Below are 13,109 nucleotides of genomic sequence, written 5' to 3' on the forward strand. Positions count from 1 at the left end.
TATTTTTTAGTAACTGGTGGTAATATGACTGGCTGAACTTGTTTCTAACGTGTGATCCTACGATAGTGGTAATAATATGACTGCCTAATGGTGTTTTTACTGTTTGATCTTTTGTCATTATGACTGCATAAAACTGTTTCAAATGTGTGATGAATGCATGAAGTTGTTTGTATTATGTGATCCTATGACAGCGTTGATAATATTGCTTCCTGATGATGCTTTGACAGATCCTTTGAAATTATGACTGAATGAGGGTGATTTTACTGTTTGATTATACGATGTTGATGATAGTATGATTGCCTGATGGTGTTTTTATTAGTTAATTTTATGACGGTGGCGATATTAAAAGTGTGCGTCAGTGTTAATGACCTTATGTATGACTTTGGTCATAAGAATATTTAATATTAGTATTTCAGTTACCGTTATGGCCTCATCAGAGTAGAAACATCAGTATAATGAAAGCTATATTCAGTATGGACTGACTGCTGTCGTCAAAAACAGGAGTGAATTTCTACAGTGGTATATGACACAAGCTTTTACCATTAGATCGCATGAAACCAAGACTTTTAAAGAGACCTTTGAACAGTCGTCACCTGTATCTGAAAAGTAAGAATACTGCCTCCTTCAAGCAAAACGAAGACGGACTGAAACGAGCACGCTTTGATCATTCGAAAGGAAGAGGAACTGAAGCAAGCATGTTCTTATCATTCGGGATAGTTTCAGCCAGCAAACTAAATCTGGGTTACGTGCATTATACATGGTACCATTGAGATCCGCACAAGAAAAAACTCACAACATTGCAGAGAAGTTAATTGTCCCTTGCTGTAAAGATATAGTCCGCTGTGCCTATTGGATATGATGCCGAGCAAGTCACATCAGTATCCCTCTCAAATGATACTGTTCATCGACGAATACATGATATGTCTGATGATATCAAACAACATGTGACTGCTGAAATAAAAATGGTATCTACAGGCAAGTTTGCCATCCAGCTTGACGAGTCGATTGACGTGGCTGCTTGTGCCTCACTCCTGGTGTTTGTACTATACATCAGTAGTAGAGATTTCGAGGAGGATTTCTTGTTCTCTCATGCTTTGAAGTTAGCTAAAAGATGACTTGACATATTCCATACAGTCCCAAACGTTTTTGGAGGCTGAAGGACCTTTTTGGAATGATGTATATGCGTGCACAACGGATGGAACACCAACAATGCTTGACCATCGATCAGAATTTCGAGGAAGAGTGAATGAAGTGAATCATGAAACAAGGCATCTTCATTGTATGCTTCACAGATATGCTCTGGTATCTAAAATTCTCCCACCTGAGTTAAGATTAGTACTTGATGATGCTGTTCACATGGTAAATACCATCAAGTCAAATGCCCTAAATACACGACTCTTCCACCTACTGTGCCAAGAGTTTGAAGCAGATGAAGAAGTGTTACTCTTTCACACCGAGGTTTCCTGGTTGGTGCGAGGGAATGTGGTACCAAGAGTAGCGTCGCTGAAGGAGAAGCTTTTCGAATTCTTCAAACGCAAGAACTAGACACTGTCGCCTTAGTTAACCAAGAAATCGTCAGACAACCAATGGCTCCAGATTCTAGTCTACCTGAAGGACATAATCTTACATCCAAACTCATTAAACTTATCCCTCCAAGGGTATTACGCGTGTGATTGATTTCATGGACAAACTAACACCGTCCAGTATTAAGCTAAAGCTGTGGGAATGAAAGGTCAACGACGAAAATCTTGGCATGTTTGAACACCTTAGTTAGGCACCTGCTAGAAGCAAAGGTACAAAAATACTAGAATAGGTGCACCTTGTGCAAATGCATCTTTCTTTCGTGCAGATGGAGTTGCACTCTTACATCTCAGAGCTGGGCAAGCTGGAATCAAAACTGATTAGAAACTTATTCATTGTTAGTGTGCACCTTCTTCCAGACAACGTGCAAGAAGAATTCTTAGAGTTGATGAACGACTCTGTTGCAAAAGATGCTTTTGAAAATCTTCCCCCCACCAAATTCTGGTAAAAAAATGAGTGAACTTTACCTTGCGTTCATTGATGTTGCTGTGAGGTCTTTGCTAATGTTTATTTACCTACGTAAACAAGAATTTTCATCGCCGCTGAACATGAGAACTAAACACTGAGCTAGGCTTAATGGGAAGCATGACCTTCGAGTATGTCTAATACTGCTTCTCGAAATGAGAAACTTGTTGGAACAAAAGATGTACAGCCTTCACAATGAAGTTTAATACAGGTTGTCATATTCAAAACATGGAGATAATGCTCAATTGCCAGATCAGTAGTCTTACAACAGCCGGTATAGCACCATTCTGTACTGAATTAGTGTACCTTCCACCCTGACTGTATCTGGTTCTTGTGTTCAGGCTTGTACAGATTGTTGAAAATGAGCTATATCATCTATTTCCTCGCTGCAAGATATAAACGTAAATGAGCAATATTCATATTTCAGACCAGTACTGATACATGAAAATGGACGATATCGTGTCGCACACATTTCCATATATATGAAAATGTCGGGTATCCTTATTCCACACTGAAACAGATAGATGAAAATGCGCAGTATCTTCTGTGTTCTACATTGTTACTAATACATGAAAGAAGCTATATATCTCCATATTCAACCTTATTATAGAAAAGCAGAATGAAATTGATTTACCTCACCTGGTTACACCAGTAATGCAGAGGTGGAAATCGACTAGGAGTCAGTCTGTGTGAGGTTGTTTGGAGGGAAAGGCGAGAGGAGGACAACCACTTGGAGGTCTTGTTGTCAAGGCAACATCTCACACAGAATGAGACCCTGGAATAGGAAGAAATGAAGATAGGTAATAAAGCGCAATATCACGTAATTCACAAGCATATAAATATGCAAAATTACTGTGTATGTACTGTAAGTAGACGATTAAAAGCAGTCGATAAGATTTTTATTAATTGTGCAGCGTCAGGCAACTTACATCGACAGACTGATAGATGAGATTGTGTATGAACCTCTTTAATTTACATTAGCATAAAAACGTAAAACAGCAATGAAATACCCCTGCTGGACTAATCACATGCACAATACATGAATCCAGAGTGCCCGACCCACATTCCATTATTTTCCATGGCTTCTGGTGGGCGTCAAGCACTGATGATTCTCTTGTTTTATTACTTTTTGTTTCCATTGTCGAGAATTTCGAAGATTGAATGTGATTTTTTTTTTATTTGTTCCACCGAAGAGAACTGCGAAGTTGTGAATGGTTCAGACTGAGTGGGTGTTTTTTCATCATCATCATCATCTTCACATACAAGTGTTAATTTCTGTATTCATCATCATCATTCATCATCATCATCTTTTCAAATCGCACCCAAGGATGCTTAGAATTCCGAAAGTCTGATTGGTGTTGAGTGACCTGATGATTTTTTTGTTTCATTGCAGAAATTTTTCCGAAAGTCTGAATGGAATTGATTGATCTTCTGTATATACTGAAGGTGGTTTTTCTGCCTAGATTTTCGATGGCTTTAATGGTAACGATTTTGTGCGTAATAAATCTTATTTTCATCATTACCATCATCATGATGATCTTTCATCATCCCCCCAAAAGCAGAGAATTCCTAAAGCTTGAATGGTTCCGAGTCAAGGGAAGTTTCATATCGTTTTGATGGTCTTTACTTCTGTTTCACTGGTGGGAATTCTGAAGGCTTGAATGATGCCGTAATTAGATTTTCATTTTTATATGCAGAACATTTCTACTAGTGGTACGTTCAGTCAGCCACACACTAAAATTTTTCATGCAAGATGCTTTGCTCGCGAAGCCCCATTTGGTGCTTTGCATTAATTCTAAGGATTTTCACATGCAAGGCGCGTCATTAATGAATTTCCATATATCTCGAATTTTCACACGCTTTGAGTCACTCAAGTGAAGCCCTAAATGATGCTTCACATTAGCGAAGTCACTTATGGTTCCACGTCTGTCTATTACTTTTGTATCTGTAGTATTTACTATACATTTTGTTTCACTGCGTAGTTTGTATTGATATCGGCCTTTTAATTTGATTTCGGTGCATAGTTTATAAGTGGTGTTTATTCTTATTCTACTGCAAAGAACTCCGAAGGTTTAAAAGTGCACTGATATTGTTTCCATGGCCGTTGGAGAGGTGAAAGAAAGAGGAGTGGGAAGAGGAGGGAACGCGGAAAGAAGCGAGATTGAGGGGAGAGAAGTAAAGAGGTAAGAGAAGGAGGTAAAGATATGAGAGGGTGGGGGACGTGAGAGAGAGAGAGAGAGAGAGAAGAGGTAAGAGAAGGAGGTAAGGATATGAGAGGGTGGGGGACGTGAGAAAGAGCGAGAGAGAGAGAGAGAGAGAGAGAGAGAGAGAGAGAGAGAGAGAGACAGACAGACAGACAGACAGGCAGACAGACAGACAGACAGACAGACAGAGAGACAGACAGACAGAGACAGAGACAGACAGAGAGAGAGGTGAGAGGAAAGGGGGGAGGTGGGGTGGAGGGGGGCAAGGGAGAAGGTGAGAATGAAGGAGAAAAAGAGAGAGGGAGGAGGCGGGGGGGGGGAGGATTTTAAAGGGGGCACCGTGAACGAGGGGTCATCGAACATTCATCAAAAGTTAATGGCACACGAGTTTTGCTATTAGTGGAAACAAACGGCACATTACCTGACAGCATTTTTGAGCTGCTGCTATCGTATAAATAGTACAAGACAAACTCGGAAAAATAAAACTGATAAGGAAGCCGAGAACCAGACAGCGGTGAACACTTAACCTCCTTCCACTGTGGAAAATCTGGGCCATGGCATACCTACTGAGACAAAAGCAAGTTCGGAAGATACTATATAGGCCTATGGGAAATTCAGACCTCTTCTGTTAATGCCCATAGTGTGGTGTGGTGTGCTGTGGGAGAGTGATTTTGTGTGGTGTGGTGTGAAGGGTAATCTGGTGTGTTGTGAGGTATGGTACGATGTGGTGTGTCGTCGCGAAAGTCAGTGAAGTGTACGAGAATGGAGCACCTCGTGTCCGTATATCATTAGTGAGAGATGTACAGGGTCGATCCTAGAGATGTTCAAGGATCTATTATTACTGCTAGATAAACTAATTGTTGTAACAAAATCCCCAAAACTGAAAGTGGGTCAAGCAAGTTGGAACATTTCTTCCACTGGTGGCTGAAGCAAAAACCAGAGAAGATCCCGAAAAATTTATAGGTATGAAGAAACTGCCAAATGTAATAAACTTTCCCGCAGGAGGACCTAAAATTGTGAAAATAAGTGAAGACAAGACGATGCACCAAATCTTCTCTTGGTGGCTGAATTAAAAAAAAAAAAAAAAAAGCATTCATGAAATGTTTAAACACATACACACACACAAAAAAATGCATGGAAATATGCCAAATGCAACTTTCCTACGATAAAAAAAAAAAGGTAGAGAGCGAAGAAAAGACCATCTACCAAGGCGAAAAACCAGAGAACATTATGAGTATTTAAAAATCATGAAAAAAAATCAGATGTAGTTATTTAACTTGCAGTGAAACAATCCCACCTCCCACAAAAGGAAAGTAAAAACGAGTCGAGGTAAAAATTAACTCTACTGCAGATCTTCCGCTGGTGGCTGCTTAGGAGAAAGTCAGAAAGAACGAAAAATTTATAGGTCTCAGGGAACTGGCAATTGTAATAACTTTCCAGCAGTGAAATATAGGAAACCACGTGAAATAAGTAAAGCCAAGAAGGGAAACAAAACCTTGCACTGGTGACTGAGGGGAAATTAAAAAAAAAAAAAAAATCAAGGAACATCATGCAAAAGGAAAAAGCAGGATGTAGGAACTATGCTGCGGCAAAAAATAAATAAATAAATAAATAATAGTGAAATGCGATGGAGAGAAGAAGGAAGAGAACAGCACCTTCGACAGCTCTCACCACCACGGCAATATCTTGTTGGGAATAACAAATACCACAGACGTGATGCGCTTCTCTCTCCCCCTCTCTCTCTCTCTCTCTCTCTCTCATCATCACCCTCATCATTATTCTCCTTGCACCAATTCACTTTTTCTCTCACCCACTTTCTCTCTATAGTTACACCTCTTCCTCTCTGATTTGTTCCTTCCACTCCTCATAGTCCTCTCTATTTCCTCCACCCTCCTCCTTTCAGACTTCCTTTCCCTACTTCCCTCTCCACCTCCCCTCCCTCTTCCCCTCCCCTCCCTCCCCCTCTCCCCCTCCCCGACATTTCCCTTCCCCATCAGCTTCTTCCTCTTGCCCTCCCCCCCCCCCAACTTTTCCTCTTTATATTTTTATCACACTCCTATCCTCAGCCTTTCTCCCCTTCCGCCTCCTCTTCCTCATTTTCCTCCTCCTTCTCCTCCTCTTCCTCATTTTCCTCCTCCTTCTCCTCTTCTTTTTTTTTTCTTTGCCCTACATTCCCTTCCCCTCTTCTTCTCCTTTCCCTTTCCTTGTCTTTCTCCCCTTCTCTTTCTCTCCACCAACCTCTTTCCCCCTCCTTTTTCCCCTCTGCTTCTTTCCTTCCATCTTTCCCTCCTCCTACTTCCACTTCTACCCCCTACCCTCCTTACCAACCTCTCTCTTTTATTCCATCCTCATCCCCTTCCTCCTCTTCTTCCCCTCCTCCCATTCTCCCCTCCTCCCCTTTCTCCTCTTCTCCACCTCTTCCTTCTCCTTCTCTCTCCCTCCTTCTCGGCATTCAGACCGCGCAGACCATACAGCGGAAAAGATATAAAGAATCGAACCCTCTTACTCGCGCGGTTCATATTTTTTCGAAACACCAGACCAAGAATTCTGGGACATGGAACAACAGATACTGGAACAAGGACGGAGTGTGTGTGTGTTCCCGTGATACCCGCAGTCTTGGGGTGTTTTTATTTTTGCTTGGAGGATAGTTTTTTTTTTTTCATCCCTCAGTTTTTATTGCTCTTCTGGTTGTGTTTGTTCATATCTCGAGGATCCTTTTGTTTTTGGTTCATTCTTACTTCAGGGATATATTTTTGGAACTACCAGATGCATTTATTTAGCATATGGTAGATTAATAATGAAGTAACTAGAGGTCATATCAGAGGACCTTAAAGTCGGCCCAGAGAGAGAGAGAGAGAGAGAGAGAGAGTGTGAGTGTGAGTGTGAGTGTGAGTGTGAGTGTGAGTGTGAGTGTGAGTGTGAGTGTGTGTGTGTGTGTGTGTGTGTGTGTGTGTGTGTGTGTGTGTGTGTGTGTGTGTGTGTGTGTGTGTGTGTGTGTGTGTGTGTGTGTGTGTGTGTGTGTGTGTGTGTGTGTGTGTGTGTGTGTGTGTGTGTGTGTGTGTGTGTGTGTGTGTGTGTGTGTGTGTGTGTGTGTGTGTGTGTGTGTGTGTGTGTGTGTGTGTGTGTGTGTGTGTGTGTGTGTGTGTGTGTGTGTGTGTGTGTGTGTGTGTGTGTGTGTGTGTGTGTGTGTGTGTGTGTGTGTGTGTGTGTGTGTGTGTGTGTGTGTGTGTGTGTGTGTGTGTGTGTGTGTGTGTGTGTGTGTGTGTGTGTGTGTGTGTGTGTGTGTGTGTGTGTGTGTGTGTGTGTGTGTGTGTGTGTGTGTGTGTGTGTGTGTGTGAGTGTGTGTGTGTGTGTGTGTGTGTGTGTGTGTGTGAGTCTGTGTGTGTGTGTGTGTGTGTGTGTGTGTGTGTGTGTGTGTGTGTGTGTGTGTGTGTGTGTGTTAATCCTCACAAGATTCACAGCTTTAGCAGGTGAGCAATAATAATAATAATAATAATAATAATAATAATAATAATAATAATAATAATAATGATAATAATAATAATAATAATCAAGTGTTCCAGGTAGTGTGGAATTCGGACACGCTTGGAAATCATTATGTACCTTTTCAGTACGGGGACACTTATCAAGCCACCAATAGACGTTTTATTTCGCTATTTCTCCAGACTTTACTAACGAATGGGTAAATTATGGCTCCATCTTACCCCTCTATCGATAAAGCTTCTCCAACCCTAAAAAAAATAAAAATAAAAATAAAAAAAATCAGCTGAAGTTCATAGGAGTAAAATACAAATTGCATCGTCAGACTGAAGGGGTTTAGTGATTCACTACAATGACGCTGGTTGAAATTAACAGGCGATTTTTACATCTTTGATAAGGCCCTTCCTAGTCAAAAGTTTACTACTGCCATTTGTTTCATAGTTTTCGCTGCCTTTGTGTTGCTGGAGGGTCTTACTGGGTGTTGATGGGCTCTAAACTACTGCCATCATTCTTTATCTCTGCACTGAACTACTCCCATTCTTCTTTATTTTACTGAGACCTACACAGCCACTCCATACTTTACTGTACTGCTATCATTTTACTGAACATTATATCGTTCAACATTCCTGAACCATTCTCATTTTATTTTCTATTCTTTCACCCCCAGACAATCATATTTAAGCTGAGGGATATTTTGTTATGAAGTTAATGAAGCCAGGTAAAATTCCTTATAGTTAGAAAAGACTCCCTAAGTTGCATTACACAGCCTGGTCGTAGCAAAATAAAAAGAATCATTCCACCATCTTACTAAATATATTATAGTACTTTCACACTTGTTGTAGGTGGTGGCAACCATCATCCACTCACTTGATGTAGTGCTGCCTGCTTCTTCCTTCACCTTTATCATTCTTTTTCCCTGTCTGCCCTCCTCTCTCCCTGTTTCTTCCATCCTTCATGTCACTTTTCATTACTCTTCTTTCTTATTCAAGTGGCTTTACAGTGAGTGACAACCCTAATGGTTTCCTGTGAGTCAGGAAACCATTTACAGCACTGGGTGGTAACCATATAACCAGCCCTCAAGTGTTCCCTACGTGTCAACAAATGGGTTGGCGGAGAGTTAGTGCCCCTTCCCGTGAAACAATTTACTCAAAGACAACGACCACCCCTTAGGGGATAATAGCGTCTGGCTTTAGATAGACAGATCAGATTTTCGTCCTTTTGCGGCTTATTTCACATAGTTGAGAAATGGCAACAGTGTAGAGCTACATCCTTTCCATAGCACTTCTTTTTGACAGCCACCATATGCTAATGTTAATCTATTGTTACAAGGCTCTAAATCCTTTCCATAGCACTTTTTTTGTTTTTTTGATAGCCACCATATGCTAGTGATAATTATAACTCAGCATTCAAGATGGAAAGATGGCAATTTTATGGTAAGATAGAGTAAAAATGGTATAATAACTGCCATCTACAATATCCTACTCTCCGCTCCCCCTGATTTGTTGCAGAAGCTTACTGGGTCATGATGGGCCCAAGCTGCTGCCATCATTCTCCTTTGGACTGAGATACTCCTATGCTTTCTTACTCTACTGACCCCATGATTCCCAACTTTACTGACCTACTCCCATTTTTAATCCCTTACTGAGACAATCACCACCAAATTTTTACCATTAACACAGACCGCTTTATTATTATCCTCATTATCTTCACTCCATACTTCGATCCATCCCTATTTTACTGAACCACTTCTATTTTTCCTTATTTCACTGAGACCACTCCCCTTATACTTCGTTTACTAAGCAAACATTAAGACTCACTGCTTAGCTATACTTTTATGTGTCTTTACTGTTCTCCTCCCATTCTTCCCTACTTAGCTGATATCACAACTTCCTTTTTTTTTTTTTATGTGAGGAAGAAGGAACCAAAGGCAAAGAACCTGCAAAACTGTTCCTTCCAAGAGAAAAACAAAATACAAGAGAGAGCCAAATTCAAGATCCATTCATTTCGAGATGCCTGGACACAGTGCGTTTGAAAGACTGGAGACCATAGGAAGCAGGAAATATAGACAGAGGGAGACAGTTCCAGAGTTGACCTGTTGCATAAATGAAGGACTGGGAGTAACGGTTAACTCTTGCATTAGAGAGCTGGACAGAAAATGGGTGAGAGTTTGCTGCTAGACGGGTGCTACGCGCCTGTCGTAGAAGTGGAGGAATACATGCAGACAGTTCAGAGGAACAGTGACCATTGAAGTAGCGATAGAAAAGAGATAAAGATGCAACACTGCGGCGAAGAGACAGAGGTTGAAGGAAGTCAGTAAGAGGGGGAGAGTTAATGAGACGAAAAGCCTTTGACTCCACCCTATTGAGAAGAGCTGCATGTGGGGAGCCTCCCCACACATGAGAGTTGTACTCCACACAGGGGCGGATAAAACCCCTGTATAGAGTCAACAATTGTGCAGGGGCAAAGAAGGAACACAGTCGGCTTAGCACACCCAATCGCTTGGAAGCAGATTTTACAAGAGATGTAATATGATCTTTCCAAGACAAGTCCCGAGCAAATGAATCCCCAAGCATGTTCAACGATGATGCAGGATTAAGTTGAGTATTATTAAACATAAGTGGGTATACCTGTGGAAGATTTTGTCGGGTTGATAGGTGCAAAAACTGAGTCTTTGGTGCATTAAAAACAACCAGATTATTTTTACCCCAGTCAGAGATACGAGCCAAGTCAGACATTAGGTGTGCCATAGCCTCATCCCTTGCCAGTTGAAGTAACTACTGAGATGGACGTTGTGGGAATCGAATGGAAAGGTGAAGGGTGGAGTCATCAGCGTATAAGTGGATAGGGTTAGATGTACAGCTTAGTAGGTCATTGATGAATAAAAGGAAGAGAGTTGGTGATAGGACAGAGCCCTGAGGAACACCACTGTTAATAGATCCAGGAGAAGAACGATAGCCATCTACAGCAGCGGCTATAGAACGACCAGAAAGGAAGCTAGAGATCAAGGCACAGATAGAAGGATAGAAACCATAAGAGGGCAGTTTGGAAATTAAAGATTTATGCCAGACTCGATCGAAAGCCTTTGAGATGTCAAGTGCAATGGCAAAGCTTTCGCCAAAGTCCCGAAAGGAGGATGACCAGGAGTCTGAAAGGTAGGTGAGAAGATCGCCTGTGGAGCGTCCCTGACGGAACCCATACTGACGATCAGAAAGAAGGTTGTGATAGGAAAGATGCTTTAAAATTTTTCTATTAAGAATAGACTCAAAAACATTTGAGATACAGGATGTTAAAGCAATTGGACGATAGTTAGAGGGTTGGGAATGGTCACCCTTCTTTGGGACTCGCTGAATGAGAGCAAACTTCCAGCAAGAAGGAAAGGTACAAGTTGACAGACAAAGGTGAAAGAGTTTGCCTAGGCAGGGTGTAAGCACAGAAGCAGTTCTTGAGAACAACAGGAGGGACTCCATCAGGCCCATATGCCTTATTAGTACTGAGGCCAGTGATGGCAGAAAATACATCAGCTGAAGAAACTTTAATGTTAGCCATGAGGAAGTCAGAGGGGGGAAGTGATGGAGGAACAGCATCGGAATCGTCTAAGGTGGAATTGGAGGAGAAAGTCTGAGCAAAGAGATCTGCTTTATCAGTATAAGAAATAGCTACAGAGCCATCAGAGTAGAAAAGAGGAGGGAAGGATGATGAGGTAAAGTTGTTAGAAAGGTTTTTGGCAAGGTGCCAGAAGGAGCGGGAAGAGTTCGAGTTAGAGAGTTGAGAACATTTTGTACGGATGAAATTATTTTTAGCAAAGCGAAGAACAGACTTAGCACGATTCCGGGCAGAAACGTATAAAAGATGTGATTCAGGGGTGGGTTGGCTCCGGTACCTTTTATAGGCCCTCTCCTTGTTGCTGACAGCATTAGAACAAGCGTGATTAAACCAAGGCTTTCATGCATTAGTCAAAGGATATGAGAAAGGAATGTATGCTTCCATGCCCGAGAGAATAACCTCCATAATGCGCGAAGCACACCCAGATGGCTCCCGGCTATGGAAGCAATAATCATTCCAGGGAAAATCAAAGAAGTACTGCCTGAGGGCCTCCCAATCCACAGCTCCAAAGTGCCAGAGACGACGGTTTTTTGGAGGGTCCGCAGGCCGTACCGGAGAGATAGGACAGGTTAAGGTGATAAGGTTGTGATCGGAGGAGCCCAACGGAGAGAAAAGATTAACAGTGTAAGAAGAAGAAAGAGATCAAATATGTTGGAGCTCTCACCACGGCGGTCAGGGATACGGGTAGGGTGCTGTACAAGCTGCTCTAGGTCATTAAGGATAGAAAAGGTGTAGTCTTGTTCACCAGGTGGGTCAGTGAAAGGAAAGGAGAGCCAAAGGTGGTGGTGAACATTGAAATCTCCAAGAATGGAGATTTCAGAGAAAGAAGAAATGGATAGAATGTGTTCCATCGTAGAAGTAAGATAGTCAAAGAATTTTTGATAGTCAGTAGAATTAGCAGATAAGTAAACAGCACAGATATATTTAGTCAGAGAATGACAGGAAAGCCGAAACCAGAGTGTAGAAAATTCAGAAGAATCGAGTTCAGGAACACGAGAGCAAGATAAGTTGTTGCGTATATATACACAACAGCCACCTTTGGCTTTGAAATGAGTATAGAGAAAGTAGGAGGATACAGAAAAGGGTTTGCTGTCAGTTGCCTCAGACAACTGAGTCTCAGTTAGGAAAAGAAGGTGAGGTTGCTCGACCGGACTACCAGTATCATTTATAGTTTATTAAGATCTTCACAGTTATTCTTCACTGACTACTTTACTGAGCTACTCTCTTAAATATTTTTTGTTGCTGTTGTTGCTGAGACCATCAAAATTGTTTTTATTTCTTCTGAACATCCAACTCACTACTTCACGAATTCTCCATCCTAACTGAGTTCCTCTCATTCGTTCCTTCTTTACTGACACCATCAGCTCCATTCTCCACTTCACTAGGTTACCAGTGCTGCTCCATGGTACTCCCTAAATTTTCGTCTTCTCTCGTTGCTCGGCCGGACTACCAATATCATTTATACTTTATTAAGATCTTCACAGTTATTCTTCACTGACTTTGAGCTACAGTTATCACCTTGCTCTACTGAACTATAATAATCCCTGTACCCCAATTTGGCCCAGATGTTCAGATGTTCACCTTTGCGCAGCTTGGCTTCATTATTTAGATGGCAGATCAGTACAGTACTATGCCCTAGATCAGTACAGTACTACCGCCCTACATTCTTTCCCGTAGTAATTCTTCCCGACTAACACCATATTTTAGTGTTCATGCCTTGTTAGAGTGCAGGATTCAAGATGTAGAGAACTATATTAGGCCAAGTTGAAGTGGACA

General features: G+C 41.6%; 1 protein-coding gene across 1 annotated transcript; it reads left to right on the forward strand.

Moving 5' to 3' along the window:
• The first annotated feature begins 962 nt into the window (after positions 1-962).
• LOC145402601 (protein FAM200A-like) lies at positions 963-1,545 on the forward strand. Its single transcript, XM_080274596.1, has 2 exons — positions 963-1,099; positions 1,293-1,545. Exons 1-2 carry the CDS (start codon positions 963-965, stop codon positions 1,543-1,545), a joined length of 390 nt encoding a protein of 129 aa, XP_080130722.1.
• Positions 1,546-13,109: the final 11,564 nt, after the last annotated feature.

This window comes from Coenobita brevimanus, chromosome 58, assembly GCF_032717465.1.
Source record: "Coenobita brevimanus isolate Jiangsu-jjx chromosome 58, ASM3271746v2, whole genome shotgun sequence".
Taxonomy (NCBI): domain Eukaryota; kingdom Metazoa; phylum Arthropoda; class Malacostraca; order Decapoda; family Coenobitidae; genus Coenobita; species Coenobita brevimanus.

Bases quoted from the DNA above. Each gene is read 5' to 3' on its own strand.
- LOC145402601 (XM_080274596.1), top strand. From the start codon at position 963: ATGGTATCTACAGGCAAGTTTGCCATCCAGCTTGACGAGTCGATTGAC. The intron at 1,100-1,292 runs GTTAGCTAAAAG...TATGCTTCACAG, and splicing joins TTGTTCTCTCATGCTTTGAA to ATATGCTCTGGTATCTAAAA.